At 37.1% G+C, this 26,205-nt stretch overlaps 1 protein-coding gene across 5 annotated transcripts in view; it reads left to right on the top strand.

The window, feature by feature from the left end:
* pbx1b (pre-B-cell leukemia homeobox 1b) overlaps positions 1-23,301 on the top strand; it is an 81,589-nt gene extending 58,288 nt beyond the window's left edge. The window contains exons 3-9 of one of the 5 annotated variants that reach the window (XM_081381772.1): positions 1,871-2,115; positions 8,982-9,172; positions 12,623-12,758; positions 14,730-14,889; positions 16,472-16,584; positions 17,964-18,053; positions 21,084-23,301. In XM_081381772.1, coding sequence (XP_081237898.1) covers positions 1,871-2,115; positions 8,982-9,172; positions 12,623-12,758; positions 14,730-14,889; positions 16,472-16,584; positions 17,964-18,053; positions 21,084-21,176 — 1,028 coding nt within the window. In that variant the 3' untranslated portion in view covers positions 21,177-23,301. Of the gene's footprint in view, positions 1-1,870; positions 2,167-8,981; positions 9,173-12,622; positions 12,759-14,729; positions 14,890-16,471; positions 16,585-17,963; positions 18,054-21,083 lie in introns of all 5 variants that reach the window. The other 4 variants (XM_081381771.1, XM_081381775.1, XM_081381773.1 and 1 more) reach the window with 4 other exon arrangements.
* Positions 23,302-26,205: the final 2,904 nt, after the last annotated feature.

The following is a 26,205-nucleotide window of genomic DNA, read 5'->3' as shown; positions in this document are numbered from 1 at the left end:
ATGTGATTAGTAATAAAGTTTAAAATCCTACATAATATTGCAGTATCTTATAATAAATCACATTATATTTATAGCAGCATCATGTATATAATAGTGACATTTATGTAAGATATCAAATATTTATATACATAGTCAATTAAAGTGACAAAAAATAATAGTTTCTTTATGAAATAGTTAATTTATTTATTAAATGAATTAAAGAGCACTTGATTTCATTGGAGAACTAATTGAGTGTGTGTTTATTTCCTGTTCTTTGTATGTTTAAGTGTGTGTCCAGTCTATGGTCATGTGTGTTTTAATACTGATGGTCAATCCGATGTAAAATATAAACACTAAGGCCCTCTAGTGTCAAAGCCGGAGAGCGCAGGGATACTCGTACTGAGATTTACAGCGCTGAGTGGGAAGCTCATGATATGAATTAGATGAAGTTTTATTATATCTTCATACAACTTGGCAAAGTCAACTGCAGCCTTGGCCAGTTTTTGTTTTTAGACAGTCAATTCATCAGGAAGAGCAGATTCTCTGTGGATCGATGAGGTCGGACCCGTCGTGTCAGACTCGGTATATTTAAAGGTGAAAGGAGAGACTCAGAACAGTTTCACTGTTAGACGCTCCTGGACGTTTCTCAATGGTTAGTGGATACATTTATGTAGTTGTTGTGGAGTTCCATTGATTCCTATCATCGTCATGTTTAACTTTTACACAAGTTGACAGTTCCCTGATGTCTTTATAAGACAGCTGTGTCATGTTCTGGTCAATAGTGTTCAGTGGTCATCTGTGCTCAACCACAGAACATTTTCATGCTTTGCTCCAACTTTTGCCATTGAGTTAGAACTGGTCACACTATTATAAACCCAATGGCGGCTTCATGGGTGTAAACGTGCAGATTAAGGTCCGGTAATATTATAATAAGATCCCCTTCCTATGTCAGAAGGAGAGTGAAATCTGATTGGCTTATATTTTTACATGCTTGCAGAGAAAGGCTCACCAAGACAAAGTTACTGGGTTTCACTTTTCACGTTTTCTGTGTTGGTAGAAGCACAGGGACCCGATTACAGCACTTACACACTGGAAAAGTCAGATTTTCTTGATATGTCCCCTTTAAAGTCTCTGGTTTGAATAACCTTATCCTCAAAGGCAATTTATCAGGAAGAGCAGATTCTCTGTGGATCGATGAGGTCGGACCCGTCGTGTCAGAAGTCTCTGGTTTGAATTTTAGATTTTTTTGCACCCTCAGATTCCAGATTTTCAAATGTTTGTATCTCGGCCAAATATTGTCCTATCCTAACAAAGCACACATCAATGGAAAGCGTATTTATTCAGCTTCCAGATGGTGTATACATGTCAATTTCATAAAATGGACCCTTGTGACTGGTTTTGCGATCCAGGTTCACATATGTCCCATTTAAAGCCTCTGGTTTGAATAAACCTTTTCATGTGCCGCTGGAGGAGCCTCATCTTTTATGCCTAAAATCATTAGGATATTAAGTAAAGATCATGTTCCATGAAGATATTTTGTAAATTTCCTACTGTAAATATATAAAACATTTATGTTTGTGAGTGAATGCAGCACAATCACGAACATAAATGGACAACATTTAAAGGTGATTTTCTCAATGTTTCGATTTTTTTTTTTGGCATCCTCAGATTCCAGATTTTAGTTTAGATAGTTGTGTCTCAGCCAAATATTGTCCTATCCTAACAAACCATAGCATCAATGAAAAGCTTATTTATTCAGCTTTCAGATGATGTATAAAATCTCCATTTCATAAAATGGACCCTTGTGACTGGTTTTGTGGTCCAGGGTCACATATGTCCCCTTTAAAGTGTCTGGTCTGAATAAGCTTTTCATGTGCTTGTTTGGTTCCAGTGTTGAGTATCCGTGGCGCGCAGGAGGAGGAGCCTCCCGACGCCCAGCTGATGCGATTGGACAACATGCTTCTGGCGGAGGGCGTGTCCGGGCCGGAGAAAGGCGGCGGATCCGCGGCGGCGGCGGCAGCGGCAGCGGCTTCAGGAGGAATCGGGGCCGATAACTCGGCAGAACACTCCGACTACAGAGCCAAACTCTCCCAGATACGCCAGATCTATCACACCGAGCTGGAGAAATACGAACAGGTCAGCAAGCCTGCAAAAGCCAACAGCCAAATTCCCATGCTGAACAACATGGTAATAATGTGATATAATAATCACATATACTGTACAAAGTAATCAGTGATGCATTCTGAGAGCTTTTTGCAGGAGATGCTACGTGAAGTTTACAGAAGCAACTGGGATTTTAGCGTAAACTATGCTTAGGGATGCACCGATATGAACGTTTTAGCCGATAACCGATAATTCTTTATATTTGAAAGCCGATAACCGATATATGGGCAGATTAAATCGAAATCCAAATTATTATATCATTTTTGAGAGCCTGATTACAAAAACAAAAGTCTTACCCTTAAAATCCATGTCCAATTATGATGTTCTCATTATAAATCTAAGTAGCCGATATGACAGATTTGCGCTGCACATGTTGCACTTTACTGTATTTTCCTTTTTTGAAGTGATTCCAATCATATTTCAAGCAATTCAAAACCATCATGTTGAACAGTGCTGAAGAGTCTCAGCTGAAGGAAATAATACATTATTTATCAGCTTTAATATATCGGCCAATTTTAGGCTGACAACGATAACATTAAAAATGAACATATATCGGCCGATATCGATATGGTGGCTGATATATCGTGCATCCCTAATAACTATGCTATTAATTTGAATGAACGAGAATTTCACAGACATCTTAATCATCTTAGAACATACACAAAACCAGGCGATTTTTTGTAAAGCATTTTGATGAGAAATGAAAGATGTGCAGTGACACCAGCAACGTGTGCTGAAGCAAACAGTTTCATTTGATCCCATGTTGACTGTAATATCTCATAAATTAGATTAGTATAACATCTGTTTGACTGCCGTTGTCATACTTTAATGTAGTGTGTGTGTGTGTGTGTGTGTGTGTGCGTAAGTGTAACTCAGCAGGCAGCATTTCCATCCCAAAATGTGTCAGATCACATCATGATGTGAAGCCTGTGTTTAAGATGCTGTCGGTGAAGGCAGGGTTACAGTGGGGCTCTGCTGGCAGAAAGAGGCTCTCACACACTCCTGTTTTAATGTTTGAGAGGCTGCTACTGACAGCCCAGCGTTCCCACGCTCATGGAAAACCGGGGAGCACACGGGAATGTTCAAATTGTTATGGAGGTTAATAAATATAGATGGGAATGGAAAGGAATTTAACGATTCTTCTCCTATTAATCCTATTCTTTTAGTAGTTTTAACTTAGGATGCACACACTTAAAGCAGCTTTCTTTACTAAAGAAAAAATATAACTTTTGGTAACTAGTTGTGCATCCACTGTAGGATTATTATTAGGGATGCACCTATATGAAAATTTTGACCGATACCAATAACCGATAATTCTTTATATTTGTAAGCCGATAACCGATATATTGGCCGATAAATCTAAATCCAAATTTTATATAATTTTTGGGAGCCTGATTACATAAAAGTTTCACCATTAAAAGCCATATCCCAAGCACACAATTATAATGATGTTCTCTTTATATTTTTATGTAGCCTATATGACAGCACATAACTATATTTTCCTTTTTTGAAGTGATTCCAATCATATTTCAAGCAATTCAAAACCATCATGTTGAACAGTGCGCATTTGCTCAGCTCAGCTGAAGGAAATAATCCATTATTTATCGACTTTATGAATCGGCCAAATTTTCTTATCAGGCCGATAACATTCAAAATGGCCGATACCGATATGGTGGCCGACATACAGTATCTTGCATCCCTATTATTATCATTGGCAAAAAGTAAAACTATTAAAGCATTTTTGGTAATTGTAATAAAGCTGAAATAACATAAGATATTAGATGAAAAACTTGCAAGGAAACATTTCTAGTTTTTGTTTAGTTTGAGTTGAAGCACTAAAATTACTAACTTGAAATAAAAAAAAAATAAAAAAAACTGAAATTAAATTTTTTTTATCAGAAGTAATAATATGAAAAAGACAAATTACTAAAAATGTAACTAAAACTAAAATGAAAACTGACTGTATAAAAATAAAAGCTAATTTTATTAGATTATAAACTGTAATAGTATATAAATAATACTAAAATAACATTAGTAAGTAGTAAGTACAAGGTAATATAAGGTACCTACATGGGCTAAGGTTAGGTTTAGGTGTAGGTTGAGGGTTAGTACCTAGTTATTACCCAGTTATTGCTATTACTATAATAAGTACATAGTGTACATGGAGAACAGGACAGTAAAATAAAGTGCTGCAGAATTGTATTATTCTATTGAGAGCCGTTCATTTGGACTGAATCATTGAGTGAGTGATTCATCAGATCGATTCATATTCTGAGCCTTATAATTGATTGGTTAGACAGAAGGCCTCATTGGCTGATGAATCAGACCTTAATAAGCTCTGCAGCTGGAGAGGACAGTGCAACAGAAAGACGCTTCGGCTGTTTGTTGTCTTGTTGTATCATTTCACCGAGTCAGAGTCTTTCTGTCTCATCACATTGGCTTCAGACCGCAAGCGCACAACTCTGTCATGACGTGTTGGGAAAAAAGGAAGCAAATGCAGGCGATCTCAAGAAAGTACGTTTATTAACACTCAGAACAGAAGTAGACTCAGGCAGATCGTGAGGGTCAGACGGCTGTAGCAGGGTGACGCAGGGACTTAGATGGTCGTGATGAATCCGGCGGTGAAACGGCGTGAAGGTGAAGACAGGAACCAGACACGAAGAACAAACAGCACAGGACTCCAGGAAGACACCAACTCAAACGGGAAACACGGCACAAACATCGACCAACGATCTGACAATGAGAGAAGGATTCAGTGAGTCTTTTAAAGGAACAGGAGATGAGTGACAGCTGGCGCTGAGCTGATTGCGGATGATGTGATTAACTGATAATTAATACGGTGACACCCACACACACACGCACATGGCACACAGACAACAATAACAAATGCACGAGACAAGCAGGAAGCAGCGCACTCATGAACCGTGACAAACTCTGCTGAAGCATCATTCTGTGGCCGTGATGCTGTAGATCCAGTAGCTCTGCAGAAAACACAGTTCTTCATCTCAACTACAACAGACATGTTCGTCAAAGTAGGTTAGGTTAGGTTCTGCCATGCGTTGTATTTTATATCAATGTTTTTTATAGATATTTTGATATATAACAAGCGAAGAAGACTAAGATATTCCAACACGAGGTTTTAATAACAATATAACAACAGACAGGCGAACTTGACGCAACAACACACCCTTAACATAGACGTTACCATAGACATAGACGACAATTTTGAATTAGCTTTTATTTTGAAATTTTGTCAATTTTAGTAATTTTTTTTATTCACTTTGTTATGTGATTTATTATACTACTATTTTGGTTTGATTTATTTTTATTTCAGTTTTAGTTTAGTGATAGTTTTATTTATTTCCAGTTAATAGTTTTAGTGCTTCAACTTATACTTATTTCAACTAATATTTGTATTTCTCAGCTTTATTTCAATTAACAGAAATATTTTTAATAGTTTTTTTTTTTTAGTTAACAACTTGTAACTGGTATTTTTATTAAATGGTTCTTTATTATCTTGATTCTCTTAAAATCTTAGAAAGTCCTGCAATTTTTCATAGTGAATATAATTATTTCTAGTCATACTTTAAAAATAATTTATTCTCCGGGAACGAGTCGCACCAGCCAGTAAAGTCAAAATTGCATTTGTTGACAGCAGAAAAACACAGATAAGTCGCATCAGTGTAAAAGTCACACGCTATATGACATAATGTAAAATACCAGTAAATAAAATAAAAATTTTACAAACATTATAAACACTATAAACATGTATTATGTATGGAACATGTATGTTCCACTCATTCCACAACAAATCTACATACAACAGTATTCAGAACAGAACATGATTTGAAAACTATAAAACGTGTCATTCATCATAAACAACGTTTATCATAAATGCCATGCCTAATCCAATCTTATTTCGCGCGAAACTGAATCTGCCGGCGAGTGTGAGATGAGCGATACAAATAAACGTGAGCTCATGTACGTCTTTCATTCAGCAATTGCATTAGGTGTCTATGGAATATAAGTAGCACTTTTCAGATGATAAAAATGTGATTTTATATTCCGGAAATATGGTAATCCAATGGCTTGAAATTAAACTTTCTGTTTAGAATCTTTCTTAAATTATTAAAAGTAAATTCCTGAAGGAATGTGTGTGAATGTGGTTTGCTGTAGGTTATTAATTGCTCAATGGTTAAAGAAAGCATCAACATCATCATGAGTATCATTCATGTTTAAGCAAGAGTCTTGGGGCCCTATCATACACTCGCGCAATGCAGCGCCAGGTGCGACGCAAGTGTTTTTTGCTAGTTTCAGCCTGACGCAGTTTTCATTTTCACGTCCTGCGCCACGTTGTTTAAATAGCAAATGCATTGTTAGCCCCATGAGCGGCTGGTCTGAAAACGAGGTGTGTTCAGGCGCATTGTTGGCGCATTGCTATTTTGAGGAAACTGAAATGGACTGAGCCATTGACCAACTGAAACCTGGACTAAAGTCAATGGCGCAATATTTGTTTTGTTATTTAAAGGGTGCATTATTAATATGCACATATAGGCGGGCCCACAACACACGTACACACTGCTTATTACACACACAGGGACACACAGTTAGCACACAAACATGGCAAATATTAAAAATAAAATGATTACAATGTAAAAGATTAATATTGTGTGCATAAAGATATGGTGGAATCCGGCTTGTCCCGTAGATGGTCTGCTCGTGCTTTAACCTTTAACCTCGCGCACGAGCAGATCCGTTTCCTCGCTAGAGAAGCATTTCCTTTTGCAAATTCCGTCTTGTAAATAGCGAATCCGCCATGGCACAAGCGCAACTGGTTTTTAAAGGGAATGGGAGATGAGACTCTGATTGTTTTTTTGTACGTTAAGCCCAAAACACACCCATTACTCATTAAGAGTATAGGGACAACCCTTTTAGACCATGCGCCGGGAGCGCCGACCATTTTTCTCATCGTTAAACTAGCAAAAGTGGATTCGGACATGACCCTAAGTGCACTTGATCCGTGCGCCTTAGACCATGCGCTTAGGTGGCTAAAATAGGGCCCTCAGTCTCTGCTGTAGCGGCTCTCGGCGTGGTCGGACAGCAGATCCATCTGTGATGATGAACGGTCGGGGCATAGGAGAGGTGATATACTGAAATGCATTCTGGGACAGGGCCAGGTGTCCTCTGTGTGTTTGTTCACAAAAGCACATTCATATTTGTCATAGAGGAGCACAAACACACACACGGACCACCCAGCACAAGACCCAAAACGTCCTTCATCATCCCTTCTGTAACTGTTGTTGTCGTCTTCCCATGAGCCCCGGTTCTCCTGACACGCTCTGCTCTCCTACTCATCTGTTTGTGTCTCTCTGTGAGTAATGACAATCTCACGCCAATGAGGCCATTTCAGAATTAAGTCACAATATTGAAAGCGTAACGACTCATATTTATGCGTGATTAATGAACTCTAGAAGGATCTGCTCAGGAGGAATGAGGGCTCGAGAGATGAATGAGTTTATATGGACATCACTACATTAAACAGCATCCACGTTCTCTAGCGTAATCTGTACCTTCAGTCAGGATTCACGAGTGGATCTGGAATATGAATGCAGAGATATTGACGTTATAATTAGATATAATTGTATTTATTATTATGGCTGATATTTGCTGATAAAAACAGTAATATTGTGAAATATTAGTATTTCAAATAACTGTTTTCTATGTTGAATATATTGTTAAAATGTCATTTATTCCTGTGATCAAAGCTGAATTTTCAGCATCATTACTCCAGTCTTCAGTGTCACATGATCCTTCAGAAATCACTCTAATATGATGATTTGATGATCAAGAAACATTTATGATTATTATCAGTGTTGAAAACAGCTTCATATTTTTGTGTAATTTTTTTTCAGTATTCTTTGATGAATATAAAGTTCAAAAGAACAGCATTTATTTTAAAATAGAAATACGCTCTTAATATATATTTTTTATATTTTAAAAGTTAGTCAAGGATTCGTCTTAACCTTTGTTCATCTGCTCTGACCATTGGAGTTAACCAGACTGCTGTTGCTTCTGTATGTAAATGAGCTGTGTTGTGATTGGCTAACCTTTTCACTTGTAAAATGAGTAAAAGTTGCCTAATACTGAATTGTTGTTGATATGTAAATGTGGGCGTTCATATGTTAATGAGCTCACCCTTGTGATGTCAGTTTCAATAAATGTCCTGACTCATCTCAGTAAACTTTTTTTAAATCAGAATTATAAGGAGTTTTATTGCCAAGTATGATTATATATATATACAGTAGATGCCAAAAGTGATGTTCAGCCTTGGAAAATTCACACCTTCACCCTTTAATCAAATATTAATAAGAAATTATTAAAGATCTTTTCATCATATTGCGTAGTTGTCCTTAGTTGTGATAACGCAATGAAACAAGCCAAATTGTGCCGACATAATTTTTGGCCAGGATGTTATTCAAAGAAATGACGAACACATGCAAAAACAAGAGAGAACCACCAATTGGTTTATGCTGTAGTCAATGCTTTTGTGAACTTTTTGTTTTTCTATGCATTTTTTTATTTTGCAGAGTAAAATAAAACCTGTAGCTGTAGTTAGACATGTCAGATAAATGCCCTAACCAAGTTTGCTTCCCTCATATTTAAAATATTGTCCTCATATTTTGATGGTTTATTCGAACTTGTACGGTCATCCCCTCCGGACATCACTTTTTGTGACTATTGTGTGTGTGTACATGTAATTTTCCAATAAATGAGCCGCTTAAGTGGTCACTTTAGCTTGTTATAGTAATATGCGTCTGTCTCCGTCTGCCTCTGTCCAGGCGTGTAACGAGTTCACGACTCATGTGATGAACCTGCTGAGGGAACAGTCTCGCACACGGCCCATCTCGCCCAAAGAGATCGAGCGCATGGTGGGCATCATCCACCGCAAGTTCAGCTCCATCCAGATGCAGTTGAAGCAGAGCACCTGTGAGGCCGTGATGATCCTCAGGTCCCGATTCCTCGACGCCAGGTCAGTGTGTGTCGCTTTTCTGACGCATCTTCTCATTCTTCTCCACACGCAGTCAAGTCAAGTCACCTTCATTTATATAGTGCTTTTAACAATATTGACTTTCAAAGCAGCTTTACAGTGATAAGATATTACGCGTTTAGTCTATAGCAGGGGTGGGCAAACTTTTTGGCTCAAGGGCCACACTGGGTTTTAAAAATTTGACAGAGGGCCGGCCCAGTAGCAGATTATGAAGCACGATCTCATGAAAGTGCGTATCTATACCACACATTTTATTTCTCGTGCCATTTATATGCCAAAAATGTTTTTTTTTTTTTTTTTTTTTTTTTTTTTGCGTGCATGCTACACACTGTAAACCCCTTGGTTAGGATTAGGGGTGTGGAGTGCGTGCCTATTACACGCCATAAAGTGCATATCATATGCACGCTAAAACATATTATGCACTACAAATACAATTCGTGGTATTCGCACTTTCATAAGATCGGGCTCAGCAAACAGACAACGTTGTGGCAATGTCTGTGCGAAATTCAACAACTGAGAGACGACATTCTGACAATAATTTTTTTATGCTAGATATCCCCCATTTAGCATGTTATGTTTTGATGTTAATTTTTAAAGATGTTAGATAATTATAGCCTATACTTTTAAATATTGTTTATCCTTATTATTATTTAATGGCCTAACAGTAAATTAGAAACAAAACATCTGCAAGTGTACACTTAGAAGAGTAAAAATTACAGGTTACGTTAATTCAACTTTATTAAAACTGAATGGCAATTTGCACTTCCAAAAGTCATACATTTGTGGAAATAAACGAATATACAAATTTATTTTAAGAATAATTAAATAAAACATAAAAGGCAAAGGGAGATCAGAACATTTAATGAAAAAAAAAAACGGGTTCTGTACATGGCAGACAGGGGAGCGTAGTCGAAAGCCGGACGATAAAGGTCGGTAAACGGAATCAGGATACATCCACAAATCCAGAGGAGCAAAGAAACTAAATAGCAGACAAATCAAAGGAAAAACTAAGGTGTGCAAGCGGTTACCAAACATTTTTTTTCTCATTGAGTTTCCAAAAAAGGAAAAAACATTAACGTGCAACAAGTCTATGCGCTTAAGTCGCTGTCTGTTTGGTTTCCATGGTGACGCGTCATTGCTTGTTACGTGACACACCGCAGCCACAACAGCGCTGAATGAATGATGATCTGCTTTTATGTCATTTTTCCTTTTTTACATTTGTTAGCTATGGCATGCAATATCTGATATTCCGATTGTCAAATATATGCAACGCAATATATATATATATATATATATATATATATATATATATATATATATATATATATATATATATATATATATATATATAACGCAAAGTATTGCAAGAAAAAAGGCAAAATTAATGCGATCTTAAGACAATTTTTTTAAATACTCGGCGGGCCGGATTAAACAGCCTAACGGGCCGCATGTGGCCCGCGGGCCGTAGTTTGCCCACCCCTGGTCTATAGGTATGCGCGTTTGAATATATATGTGTGCAGGAGTGTAGTCCTTCTTTACAAACCAACCCTCAACAAACTACTTGTCTGGCCTTAAAATTTGTAATGCAGAATTTATAATGTATTGCTTCCGGAATTATCCTGACAACGTTTTATCTGTACAGAGGTAAAGGGAAGGGAGGGAGGCCGTCACAGGGGAGAGACTAGTTGACACTTCAGGATTTCATTGTCGTCACGTCCAGGCGCTTCATCAGATCTGGATACGGCCTGGATCCGGCGGACTGCGGTAAACCTCGGGACAAACAGAGAGACTTATATTAGCGTAGACGCCATTCTACGCTAAGCCTGTTACTACCACGTCCATGTAAACAAACGCTCCCGCTGTTTACTGTTTACACATGTGTTTTCCCGTTCCTGATCCTTCCCGGGGGACTCGAGGTCCCAGACTCGCGCTTTCAGGGCCACATCCAAACCCACACACGCTTTGTCGTGTTGAGTCCATCCCTTTCTCAATGTAATCGCTTGTTCTCTTTGAAACGTGCCTGGGATTTGCATACATTTCTCTGCGGATAAATCGCACTGGAAGCCTGGAGTCGGAGGCATAACATTTAAATGAGCTTCATGTTTCCTTCCAGCACTCCGAAGCCATTCTCTGTGTCTTTGGAGCATGCTCAGTTCCTCTGATTAATCCTCTCTTCGGCTGAGACCATGCTGTGCTCATTTGCATTTAGTGAAGAGGGGTTTTGGGGAGGAAATCGGCTCACCCTTCAGTGCTGCATATGTAAAACCCCTGAGACGAGCTCCAATCGCACACTCTTAACCCACAGATGAGTGATGCCGAGAGGAGGTTGAATTCATTGGCACCCAAAGCTCAATTTACTGTCGTTTTAAAGCTCTTCACTTTCGAGGATGTGTGCGGTCTGCTTTATTCCTCTTTTCCATCTCGTTTGAATTCATCTGGCACCTTTTCAGGAATATACGCCTTATCCTGTGGAAATAGGAAGGCAGTTTATCTTTCTTATTTTCTTAAGTTGTCAATCTCTGGAGGTCAAACTAAATATTAAATGTCCCGTTTCATGTAGTTTATGTCTTTCATGTTGCCGTTTGGGATTGAGATTAATTTGCAGTTTTGTGGTTTTCCAATAAACATCAAAGTAAAATAAAGTAAAATAAATGGGTTACAAGGGTTGCATGTTCAGTTTGTATCAAGCTATCTCTCAGTAAAGAGCTACAGTAGTTAGATGGTATGCCATTATTGATCAACTGTATATTCCCCATACAGTAAAGGAAAAATTTGCAGTCAAATTGATTAATCACATATATGTATAAGTGTATGTATGTGTATATATATACAAATAATAAATAAATATGTATATATGTAATTCCTTCAGTAACTTTGGTAACAGGGGTTGAATATGAAAGATAGTTGAAAGTTTTTTTAAGGTACTTTTCATGCTAGTATGAATCATGCTTTATAATCATGAATTATAGCTATATAATCATGCTTTCATGCTAATTAATTTTTAATCAAATTTTTTCAATAATTGTACTACTTCATCTAACGTTGAATAACTAGCACAATAGTGATAAAGTCAATAAAAAGGAATGATAAAAATATGCATTAAAATTAGATATGATACAAAACAGTACAGTAATAAAAATAGAAAAATAGAAAATACATTTTATATATACATATATAAATGTATTATATATCTATACAGTAATTTATATATAATATAAATATATAATAAAAAATATAAAATATAAAAGCTACACAGAATAATGTAAATAAATAGACCGAAATGATGTATGTAATTATAAACTGAATTACCTATGCACAGATATGCTATTTACAGTAACGTTGAAATGAAAGTGGAATGATGCAACTAAACAAACTCACACAAGTTCTGTGAAGATCTGATCCATCACTCTCTCTCTCTCTCTCTCTGCACAGGAGGAAAAGACGAAACTTCAACAAACAGGCCACAGAGATCCTGAATGAATATTTCTACTCCCATCTCAGTAACCCGTATCCCAGCGAAGAGGCCAAAGAGGAGCTGGCCAAGAAATGCTCCATCACAGTCTCGCAGGTACGAGCCCTCAAATATTACACCCACAAAAACACATCATAGTTCAGTGATAGTGAGATGATCATGGTTCTTCACTATTCAGTGTAGCGTTGTTCTGAATGTTTATCATATTCATACACCATATGCAATTTCAAAGAATACCTTAGAATCTCTATTGCACACTTTCCAGTGATGTCCAAACATGCCATCTTCTCGAGACACAGCCGGTGTTTGTTTCCACCTGTTTTGCATGTGAAATATATCAGTAATACTCACGTGAGTTCAACCTCATGCAACTGGAAAACAAAATCATTTGCAGCACGGCACCGCATGCCTCTTAGCATTTTTCATCTGCTGCGCTAAATGCATAATGCATTCTAAACTATTTAATAAATTTAGCTGAAATGATTGTATGATGCATTTAGGCTTGGTTTTAAGTCAGGCTCGCGGGGATGAGTGATGACCGCCGCGCCGTTTGTAATATAGAAACACCTTTAGCCTCTCGCGGGAAAGGGAAGCTTAGCCGCAGGATTGATTAGCTTTTCATCGTAATGGTGTTTATCATTAGCACAGAGCCTCATCCGCTGGTGTATTAGCAGTAATGGGTGTTAGTGTGTGTGTGTGAGTGTGTTGAGTGATTGCTGTCAGTGTGTGCTGTGATCATTGCTACCAGCACACACTGACATACTGAGATTGGTATAAGTGATCGTTTTAGTCTTATGTTAGAGTGTGTGCGTGTGTGTGTGTGTGTGTGGTTTTGTGGCCATCACAAGTTCTGTCCATAACATCCATCATTGTTGTGACATCGACCAGCCTCTTATTTTTTAGCAATAGTGTCAACTTTAAGGATGAACATTAAGTGTGTAATTGGTGCTTTTTCTGTGCATTTTATTGTTCTAGTGTTGCTATACATGATGATAATGATGTACCGTAGTTTTGTCTTAAAACTATCACCTTATAAATTGGCTTAATTGAGAAGTTTGATTGCAATGGTAGCCTAGCTAAAATGCGCATAAACAGTCAGGATTTACAGTTATCACTATCTAATTGCTTTGACATTCATTAATTAATTGAAAGAAAAAGTATTTTAGTAGTTAGATCAAATAAGATATAAAAAAATGCATTGCATCATACACTACCGTTCAAAAGTTTGGGGTCAGTAAGATTTAAAAAAAAAAGAAATGAATACTTTGATTCAGCAAGGATGCATTAAATTGATCAAAAGTGACAGTAAAAATATTTATAATGTACAAAAGATTATTAGGTTACACTTTATTTTAAGTTGTCTGTGTTACAGTGTTACAGTTTTATTTAAGTACTGAGTAATATTAATTAACTACATGTATTTACTATAGAGTTAGTTGCATGTAATTATGCATAATTTATAGTAATTACTATAAAAAATTACATGTAACGTGTAACAAGCACACTGTAAAATAGTGTTACGGATTTAAGATTCAAATATATGCTGTTCTTTTGAACTTTCCATTCATCAAAGTTTCCTGAAAATAATGCATCACAGTTTTTGCAAAAATCTGAAGCAGCACAACTGTTTTCAACATTGACAATAATAATAATATTTCTTGAGCATCAAATCATCATATTAGAATGATTTCTGAAGGATCATGTGACACTGAAGACTGGAGTAATGATGCTGGAAATTCAGCTTTGATCACAGGAATAAATTACAGTTTAAAACATATTCATGATTGTTATAATATTTCACAATATTTCTGTTTTTACTGTATTAATAAATGCAGCATTGGTGAGCAGAAGAGACTTCTCTCAAAAACATAAAAAGAATCTTTCCGACCCCACACTTTTGAACGGTGGTATAATGCATGCATTTGCGTACTCTGTGTAACAGTTTTTCCTCATTGTAAATGTCAATGTCTAAAAATTTATGTTTAATAATCCATCATGATTTGTATCCGTGAGGTTCAAGAGGACACTGTTTAAAATCACTTGTCTTGATGGTGTTTTTGTGGGCAGGTTTCCAACTGGTTCGGAAACAAAAGAATCCGATACAAGAAGAACATCGGAAAGTTCCAGGAAGAAGCCAACATGTACGCCGCCAGAACGGCTGTGAGCGCGACGAGTGTGTCCACACACGGCAGTCAGGCCAACTCCCCGTCCACCCCCAACTCAGCAGGTGAGGCCACTGACCCTTCACGAGGCCCAGGACTCCTGCTCAACTCAAGCCACATTCATTTATACAGCGCTTTTTACAACAGCATTAGGAAAATAATGCAACAGAGTTTGTGTCCAGAAGAAAATAGCGTCACAGTCCAGCTTAAGTTCAGTGATGGTTCATTTCTGTTGTAAAAAAGTTATTTATTTAGTTCATTTATATATATATAGATAGCCGCTCTGGAGAAAACCGTGATGTCATCGTTCAGTCCTCATATAATGGTGTCAGTGCAGGCAGATCAATAATATTGTTGAATATTAAATTAAATGTCCCCAACTAAGCCAAAGGCGACAAAGGTAAAAAAATGTGACGGTGGTGAGGAACCAAAACTCTGATAGAATGGAGAAAGAAAAGAAAAAAGGCAGGACTTTTTTGATGCGCAGGACTTTACCTCGTGTAGCGATGCTGCGGTAAAGCTGGTTTCTATAGTGTAACTTTCCTGCATGTCAAGCTATTGCGCATTCACATATCTGATGTGTTTTTACTGGAACAGAATGAGTGCTGTGCGGATCACGACATGTCCATGTCTCAGTGCTTCTCTGTGTGGAACTCAGAGGACTTGACTAGTTAAAACAAACCGCTTTTTGCTCCGTTAAAACATGTCTGTAGAGTTAACAGAGAGTTAATTCTACACACAAAAGAAAAAAGACTGTGAGGAGAGACTAGGGGAGTCAATCCTTCAGATGACAAATCAATAAAAATACACCACTGTTAAAAAGTTTGGGGTCGGTAGGAAATACGTTTTTTGAAAGAAGTCTTGTATGTGACTACAAATACAGTAATAAAAGTATAATATAGTGAAATATTATTGCAATTCAAAAAACTGTTTTCTATTGTAAAGTGTAATTTATTCCTGTGATCAAAGCTGAATTTATCATCATTACTCCAGTCTTCAGAGTCACATGATCCTTCAGAAATCACTCTAATATGAGGATTTGCTGCTCAAGAAACATTTCTAATGAGCTGCTTCATAATTTTGTGGAAACCATGATACATTTTATTTTTCAGGATTCTTTGATGAATAGAAAGTATAAAAAGAGCATTTATTTCAAAGAGAATTTTTTTGACATTATAAAGTCTTTATTGCAAGGATCTTACTGACCCTAAACTTTTGAAGCTAGTGTACATTTAAAAAAACAATACAGTTGTATTGTAAAAGTTAGTCTTTTTTTTTTCTCAGTGCAAATCATTTTTTCACAAATCTTTATGAGATATCAGATTAGAAATAAATTGAGATGCAAATGATGGCTCAGCATATACATTTTAAATTGCATCAAATTAAATATGGCATCTGCTCTCAATTGGTCGATTATTAAAGAATGATTAAGAATAATTAAGAATTGCACAAATCCGCGCTATGATCTGTGGTGCCAAGCTTCCTCTTGCTGCCGGCTCAATCTCTCCTGCTTTGCAACAGTTCTTCGTCTTCTTTACGGCTGCTTTATGATCTCAAAGCTTATCTAACTATAACTCTCTGGAAGTTTTCAGACTCATTCTCTCTGGCTTATTCTGTCTCTCTCTGTCGTGTTTGTGCACCTCTCAGGTTCTGCTGGCTCTTTTAGCATGTCAAACTCTGGCGATTTGTTTATGAGTGTTCAGTCTCTGAACGGGGACTCGTACCAGGGCTCTCAGGTGGGAGCCAATGTGCAGTCACAGGTACAGTGCCTATCAATCACCTCAGAAACACACACTGCAGCGCATGTGCTAAGTTTCTCTCGTGTGTGTGTGAGTGTGTGTGTGTGTTTGAGTACACTTCAAGACACTCTTTGACTATGAGTAACGTTGCTCCTACATGTCTGCTAACTCAGAGTATAATAAGGGGTTCGGTTGACATGTACTTGCAAAGTTACTTATAGTCAGTAGATTGTGTTTGGAGAGCATCAAAATAAAGAGTTAGCAGATATTAAGCAGACAGTCTACTAATACTCTAATCAGTTGACATGTAGTTACAATATTACGTATAGTCTAAAGCGGACCATCAAAATACAGTTTTACCATTTTTTTAAGTAAATTTGAAATGTTGAAAAAGATATCTTGTGAACTGCAAACACTTTACACACTGTAGACAGCAACTCTAATAATGACTTCTGTTTGACATTAGCATGTTACTAACGAAACCAATACACAAATATTGTGGAAAATAGGAAAGTCTGATCATGAATACTTTTCATGAAATACACACAACCGTTAAAAAAGTTTAGGGTCAGTAAGATTTGAAATTAATACTTTTATACAGCAAGGATGCATTAAATTGATCAAAAGCGACAGTGAAGACATTTATAATGTCACAAACGATTTCTATTTCAAATAAATGCTGTTCTTTTTGAACTTTCTATTCATCAAAGAATCCTGAGAAAAAAACGTATCACAGTGTCCAACATTGATAATAATCATAATTGATTATTCAAATCATCATATTAGAATGATTTCTGAAGGATCATGTGACACTAAAGACTGAATTAATGATGCTGAAAATTCAGCTTTGATCACAGGAATAAACTACATTCGAGCATATATTCACATAGAAAACAGTTATTTTAAATTGTAATAATATTTCACTGTTTTTACTGTATTTTTGATCAAATAAATGCAGAAGAGCAGAAGAGACTTAGCAACCCCAAACTTTTGAACTGTAGTGTAAGTATATTTTTAATCAACATTTCTTTGATTTTGGTGGTCTGGGGTCTACCACAGTGCTACTGTAGAATCGAGGCTTCTTATAAGGCAGCGTCTGGAATATACACATCTTAAAGTGCTGTCTCGGACTATAGGCAGCTCACTAGGTCTCAGAACAGAGCCGTAGAGACTGGCTTTGTAATGCGTTTTATTGTTTGCATGTCATCTTGTGTTTGTACGTCTGTGTTTCATCGTGTTTTCTTTGTCTTTTATTGTTGTTTGCTTTCTTTGACCTTGCTTTCTTCTTTGACGTGTCGTCTGACTTTGCTTTGTTTGCGTGCGTCGCTTCATCCGACCTTGCGCTCGCGCTTTTTTTTTTTTGCGCGCTCTGACCTTGCCGTGTTGTTTTTTTGTTTCAGGTGGATACCCTTCGCCATGTTATCAGCCAGACAGGAGGATACAGTGACGGCCTCGCAGCAAACCAGATGTACAGTCCGCAGGGCATCAATGTAAGGCGAGAAAAAAACACTTCTTTTTTTCCCCCTTCCTCTTGTTTTGCCCTCTACCAATTATTTCAAAGCCATAGGGCTCAGAATGCCACTTAGTGGGACTTGTCTGGGAATCGTGGTCACTTAGTTGATTGCCTGTGTGTCGTGAACGCCACGGGCGGCGCTGCCCAGCGAGACGTGGACACGAGACCGGCCCGGGTCTGTCTGAACCCATCACATCCAATCAGATCGGCCCGGCACCTGCAGCCACGCGCCCCGCTGACGGGAACGGGGGAGAACAGGTGACACCGGCCGCAAATATATGAGTCCTCGTCGTGCCCCAGAGTCACCTGACCCTGATTATCCCCCAAAGGGCGGCAGAGAAAAACACTCTGCGGACAATCTCGCAGCCGAACGCTAAAAATAAAGCCGTGGTGAAACGCTCGTAGGAGGACATCCTGAGCGTGTTCGGGAAGCGGGGGAACGGGAGGGGCGCTGCTGGCAACTTGGCGCGACGAGAAAATTCACAGCGACAAGCCGTGTGGTAAAGGGGAAAATCAATACGACAGACACACGGGGAGCGGAGTGTGGACTCGGGACAGCAATCCAAGCACATTGCTCAGATCAGGTTCCTGCCGAGCTAATGGGCTTGACAGCGAGCCGAGAACGAGAGAGCGAGAGAGAGAGAGAGAGAGAGATGGGCGGGGGGGGGGGGGGGGGGGGGTCAGCGCCTCTGTCCCGCTTACGTTCTGTCGCGCTTCGCTGGCCGTATGTTAATGAGATCATACACGTTCGGGGGGGATGTATGCAAATCCTGTGTTTTCCTGGATCCGTGTGGAGATCTGCGGGATCAGAGGATTGTGGGCTTGACTTTGATGCACAGACTCTGAGAACGTCGCGAAATTCACATCAAGCTTTTCTAGAAAGCATTGAATACAGGACAGTCATTCAGGCACAAGTGGCACCATACAAAGCCGGATGATAAATTCATATTTAATTAAGCATAAAATTCAGTTTGAAACATTTAAAAAAAAACTTTTTTTTTTATTCAGCAGGGATGCATTAATTTGTTAAAACATTACATTTTATTGTTATAAAACAAATAAATGCTTTTTTAAAAACTTTCTATTCATCAAAAAATATATGAAGCAGCACAACTGTTTTCAACACTGATAATAATCAGAAATGTTTCTTGATCAGCAAATCATCATATTAGAGTGATTTCTGAAGGATCATGTGACACTGAAGACTGGAGTAATGATGCTGAACGTTCAGCTTTCACTGTTTTACTGTAGTTTTTTTTATTATTAAATAAATGCAGCCCTGGTGAGCAGAAGAGTCTTCTTTCTAAAACATTAAAAAATCGTACAGACCCCAAACTTTTGAATAGTAGTTTATAATATTATATAATATAGAAAAAGTCATTAAAATGTATTAAAACTTAAAATGATTTGCATTGTTTTTATCTCCAAATCTAAAATATTCTAACCATTAAACACTGCTTGTGTGAGTGCAGTCTCTATAAAAATGATTTTATTCAAAATTTTCCACATTAATCCTCATCCTTAGAAATTCAATCGTCAGAAGGTGTTTGATATAAGATATTATTTTTAAATTGATAGCAAATGATTGCATCAATATAAAACGAGTGCATATATCAGCTAATTTAAGACTTTGAATGTGGTTCGTTTGAAATATATTGTTTTAAAATGCATGTACAGCCGTCCCAAAAATATCAAGTGACATTTATAAATGTCTGAATGTCACTGCATTAGATAAGTTCACCACATGAACTATGAACATGTTCCACTAGCATTTCACAACTACAAAGAGGCACGATACATTGTTCTTGTACAGTGTGTGTGTGTGTCTTTCTTTGCAATTAATGACACTTGCTTTGATGTTTTATTTTCTAAAGCAATGACACTCTAATGCATTTATATTGTGACTTAAGTGTAGATTAAATTAAACCGTACATTACATTGAGTTGATTTAAATGTATTGCAGAAAGCATTAGTGGGATTTGATATTGTGACTCTCGACGTGAACAGCATCATTGGAAGAGTTTGAGGAACAGAGGAGTGTGTGTCGCTGTCTGTGAGATTAGTGATGCTTCTGCTGCATGTGTGTGTTTCTTCCACCTTCTTTCTCTCGGTGTCCTTCCTGATTCCTGTTTTATTCTCAGCCCTGATTCTTTTCTCTCGTTGCCTCTCAGCATTTGTGTGTGTGAGAGTTCAAATGACAGCCGTTACACACACTGAGCTCTTCCTGTTTTCTGAGGACCGTTTCAGAGCGACTGAAACCTGCGCTGTCAACAAAATTACTGATGAAACTGTAGCAGACAACGGGTTTTCTTAGACTTTGTAAGCACTGACAAAAAAAGATTGAATCTTATACTCAATAAGGCTGCATTTATTTGATCAAATATAGTAAAAATGTGAAATATTATTACAATTTCAAATGACTGTTTTCTATGTTGAATATTTGTTCAAATGTCATTTATTCCTGTGATCAGCATCATTACTCCAGTCTTCAGAGTCACATGATCCTTCAGAAATCACTCTAATATGATGATTTGATGCTCAAGAAACATTTCTGATGATTATCAATGGTGAAAACAGTCATATTTTTGTGGAAACCGCGATACATTTTATTTTTCAGGATTCTTTGATGAATAGAAAGTTCAAAAGAACAGCATTTATTTGAAATAGACTCTTTTGTAACTTTATAAATGTCTGTCACTTTTAAACATTTTTAATGCATCCTTGCTGAATACATTTCTTTAAAAAAGCCCAAATTATTGAACGGTAGTGTGTGAGTGAGATCCCCAAAATGTTCAAAAATGTAGTCTGTATTTCATTTTTCACTGTTTGCAACTAAATGGTTGTTTCTGTCCATTTAAATGATATTCCACACAGAGTAAAATGGACTGAAATAATGGATTTGACAACAAAATACTGACTGACAAGCCATTTTTTTCCTGATATTGTGCTGTAATCAGTCCCTCATGCTGTGTGTGTGTGTGTGTGTGTGTGTTGTTCTCTCCGTCAGGCGAACGGTGGCTGGCAGGACCCCACCACCCCCTCCTCCGTCACCTCCCCCACAGAAGGACCCGGAAGCGTTCACTCCGACACCTCCAACTGATCCACACACACACCCACACACACACACACGGACTCTGCATCACGCCACACGCTCTTCCCTCCAGTGTGTAAAGGACTTTTGTGAACACGACATCATCATCATCATCATCATCATCCCTCATCTTCATGCTACCTCTCAAAACATCAGGGTCTGAAACAGATCCAAACCAACACAGTAGACTCGACAGATCAACCCGTTCCAGAAATAATTCAATGCCTTCGTCGTCACAACAAACCTCAAGTTATGTTTGAAACATTTCGCAATTTTACCATAGTGCCAAAGTACTTTTATACATCTCTTTAGTAACATTTACACAACAGATTTTACATTATAATAGACGTATTATGCTTGAAAAAGCATAAGCTGAAATCAACTTCACTTCTGTTCGTCGAATGACCTTTTATAATCTCCTGAATATTTAGGGCCAGATTTACTAAACAGGGTAAATTAGTGTGAGAGCACAATCCTATAACAGCGCCGATGTGAGTGTAAAGTTCTGCTCGTGATCTACTGACGACACACACATGAAAGAACAGACGCAGCGGATCATTTCCATGATGACCAACACAATCTACCAAGAGCAGCGCAAATTACCATCTGTGTTAAACATGCTTTTGGGGAATAATAGCGCAAATACCAGTAAATTGACCAGCGCAAACCTTCGTACATCACCTTGCATGATTCATGTAAACACTCTTGAAAGGGAAACTCCTACAAATGCATATGCAATAAGTTCAGCCGTAAAAATAACCCTGTCTATGCCTTTTCACTGCGTATCTTTAGTAAACCCTGACAGTAGTTTTTAACGCCTAAAGAAGGTTTGCACTGGAGCAAGCTGTTAGTAAATCTGGCCCTTGGTCGTTTAGATTATGTTTATGTGCGTAAGGGAAAATCATAATTTCCCTGCTTTAATGAGAAATAAAGGCAATGCAGTTATCAAGTCTAGTTTTCATTTTTAAAGATTACCATCATGTTACTTTGCATCTTAGACGAGATTCTCATGCGTCACACTTCTGTTTGTCTGATGCTACTTTACAGACACACGAATCCCTTTATATGTCATAATCATCATCATCACTGAAGGATCTTCATCAGCGCACACGAGAATGCAATAAACGGAAATCAGAAGAAGTGAACAAATCCCAAATGTGAAATGGCTTTCTTTTCCATAGTTTCGTCGCACGTCGGCCTTCTCTCCGGGCGACTTTGATACCAAAAACCCCAGGCGTGTCCGTTCTTTACGTGGACGGCATCACTCGACACTGTTCATGTTGTAAATTGTGTACTATCTAGTGCGCTGGGATGCGTTTCTCACGAATGTCCACGGTGCGTCATACACACTCGAAACCAAAAATCCAGCTGGAGTTCCGTCGCGTTTCTCTAGAAGAAAAGGAAAGGCTAATGATGGCACACAAATGCAGAAATCGTTTGGATATATTTTTGATGCCCTCCCGTTGTGAATAGCCGACTCTCGTTTCTTATTTCATATTGGGCTTGTTTACAGGGCGGCCATATATTTGATTTTCTCGCAAGCATAATGTGAATGCGCGCTAGCTTCTATATGTAGATGTGCACCTTTGCTCTTGTTTTGCTCTTTTTTATAACAATCGCGTCCACGCGTAAAGTGACACGGTCTTCGCACGGATGGATCCGAGCGCGTGTGGAGGCTCGAAGAGATCCCTGCGAGGAAAGTGTTGCGGACGGTCCTTGGGTTTGCAGTCTCATCCTCACGTTCCCCTTCGCTCACGGCGTTTGTATCACTGCCTGCCCAGCAGAACCATACTCACTGAAGCCTCATATAATGATGCTTTTAGTTTTTGCATATACAGCGGTTTGTAAAACATCAAATGTTTACTTTGTTGCATGTCTTTTGTTCTTTAAACTCCTGCAGTGTTTTTGAATGTTTCTTCTTTTTTATATCAAGCGCAGAGACATTCTCCTGTCAAGTTTGAACTTTTAAGATCTCTGCGTATGTATAAAAGGAATAAAATGGAACAGCAAACTATTGTCTTTTTGATTCCAACTCGTTTTTGTGAAGAAAAACTAACAAGGTGTAGGTTTTTTTGGTCTCTTCATTTGTACTGGTAATGCATATTCAGAATAAATAGATTCTTTTGTTGCCATATGTTTCTCTCTGGTGTCTGATTTCAAGTTAAGTTAGTAACAGTGCTTTAAAAAAATGATTAGTTGAATTTAATCCATTTTTTTTATGGTAAGTGGTTGCACACAATTGATTTTAGATACATTTAAACAAATGTATTAAGTTGAACTTATTCAATTTTAGTTCAACTTAATGCATTTGTTTAAATGTAGCTTAAATCAATTGTGTGCAATCACTTACCATAAAACAATTGATTAAATTCAACTAATCTTTTTTTTTCAGTGTGTTAAATGTCATTAATATGATCGTTGGGTGACTTTGGCCTAAGAGAATGTCTGCATTGCATCTCTTCTATTGATTGAATTGGAAATAACATGAAATATTTACAATAATACTGACCATCTGGTCACTGCATGCCTATTATTTTTTATCTGTAACACTTCACAGCGAGCTCCCATTCGCATTAACTAACAATGAGCAATTTGTTCCTTACAGTATTTATTCAACAACTGTTCATTGTTAGTTGATGTTCCATTAATTATATTAACAGATACGACTTTTGATTTCAATAATGGGTTTGTAAGATTAATGATGTGCTTTAGAAGTGTTTTTCATTATTAGTTCATGTTAATTAATGTAGTTAACTAATGTTAACAAATGAACCTTATTGTAAAGTGTGAAAGTGTTGCTATTTTCAGTTAAATGAAAAGAGGAATGCCATTTATCTCTAACTGAGAATATGGATGATTTTGTGTGAGTTTTATTTTTCTCAGGGAATGCAAATGATCAGTTTGTTTTTAGTCTGTGGTTCGAGTTTAAGCAGATGACTGACAGAAACATCAGACTTATTAAGAAATATTGTACATTTTGATCTGGCTTTCTGCATTTATTTAAGAGAACACTGAAGATCATGTTCAGAAAAATGTGAAACACTTATATTTATGTATATAAGTGTATTCATTAGTGTATTCATGTATATTCATTCGCAGGAAAAGCTGCCATTTGTGAGCAAACAGAATAATCAAATGAGTATGAATGATCTTAACTCTCATTAGTGTCATTTTAAAATACTATGTTTTTCATTTAAATATTAGCCAATTTGCACACCAAATTCATTGCACTTAAATTGATTGCATATTTTAAAAAACCTACTTTGGCTTATATTTTGCTTTTATTAAAGTGAAAAAATCAATCTTTTTCAATATGTTGTGTAGTATTGTCTTTGAATGATTTATGCTTTTTCTGTGAAAGTGCAGAATTAGTTCATGCACATTCTGCTCTCAGTCTTAGAAGAAAGGACCTTAATGGGGTTATATCTAATTATTATGTATTAATCACTTTTTATTGTGTGAACAGCTTGCAAGTTGCAATTACTCTTAAAAAATCGAGACCTTCCCCGACTTCCTATAGGCGGTCTATGATTTTAACATAGGCTACTTTTATCACTAAAGAAATGAAATAACACATGAAACATGAAAGTATTTTGCAATCATTTAAGACATTTCTCCTTATCTAGAACGTTTTTTGCATGAAGGGTTCTTTAAAACTGAGTCAAGAACCCTAGAGTTCTATATACAACTCCACTGAACCTTTATTTCTAAGAGTGAGGCTGTAAGCACATATATATGCTGACCATCATCATCTGAATACTGGAGGTCATGTGTGCTACCTATCTGGTAAAAAAAAAAAAAAAAACAGAATTGAGAGTTCAGCAATAGCCTTTTAAAATGAAATTATTTAAAAAATAATAATAATAATAATCCTGAAAGTTTCCAGGGCACAAATGGCAGCGTTTCCTGAGAATGTCCCTATAGCGGATGCTGTTTTACCACGGTAACATCACTCCAGACTGTCTCTCTCTCATGTTAAATGTGCTGTGATATTCAGTCCATTCTTCCCGGGCTGCACTTCATAAACACACGAGTCCTCTGAGGAGAGCGTCTCACTCTATCTGCTGTTTCAGGAGCGTCTCTTAGAAAGGTCAGCAGCCGAGGGACTGAGGTCTGGAAAACAAATTAAGGGAGGAAGATGAATGCAAAGCAAAGCACTGTGCCTTTATTGATGGCCACCATTTAGAGGATCTCTGTTGTCCATTTTTCACTCGCCACGAGCGGGACCTTGTTCTCAAATTGAATTCAGAGCCTAAATCTTTGAGTGAAGTCAAAATGCTTGATTGAGCTTCACAAACACCAGCGTAAAGAGAACATCACCAATCACAGAAGAAAACACTGGATAAAATGAGGGAAAAAAGTCAAAAATACAAGTCAAGTCAACTTTATTTATATAGCGCTTTTCACAATACAATACACCCTATAATCAGTTCATATATATATATATATGTATGTATACACAAAATACATGTATATAGCCTATTATATATGATATTGATTGATATATACTTTATTTACTGTATCGCGAGGGAAATTCAAGTATCCAGTAGCATACAAAAAAACATACATGCATTAAACATACATTAAACCTATTAAAATTATATATATATATAAAAAAAAGGTTATATACATATATTTTGTGTATACATATATATCATTAATAGTAACATCATAATTGAATTATAATAAATTATACTAATTGATGATTCATTATACTTTTTAAAGAGAATAGTAATCACATGATCAGTATTTCATGTTATACCAAATGTTATATTGTGATATACACACAGATTATTATAGTTATAGGCCTACTGCTGAATTTTCAAAACATCCTTTTTCAACAAAAACCCACAAAAAAAGTGCTGAACTCCTCCAATAACATGTCAGAAAGATCAAACCCTTTATTATCTTTAAAGGATAATTAATATCACAGCATAACATGGTTGAATAGAAAGTGAAGGAACAGTAACACACCATTGAAATAAAATAATAATGAGAGTCTTGAGCTTCTTCTTCTTCTTTTATTTACATAAAAATA

The sequence above is a fragment of the Scardinius erythrophthalmus genome (assembly GCF_964197995.2).
Source record: "Scardinius erythrophthalmus genome assembly, chromosome: 12".
In the NCBI taxonomy this organism is placed as follows: domain Eukaryota; kingdom Metazoa; phylum Chordata; class Actinopteri; order Cypriniformes; family Leuciscidae; genus Scardinius; species Scardinius erythrophthalmus.
Note: the sequence above shows the minus strand (reverse complement) of the source record. Positions and strands in the feature narration are given on the sequence as shown.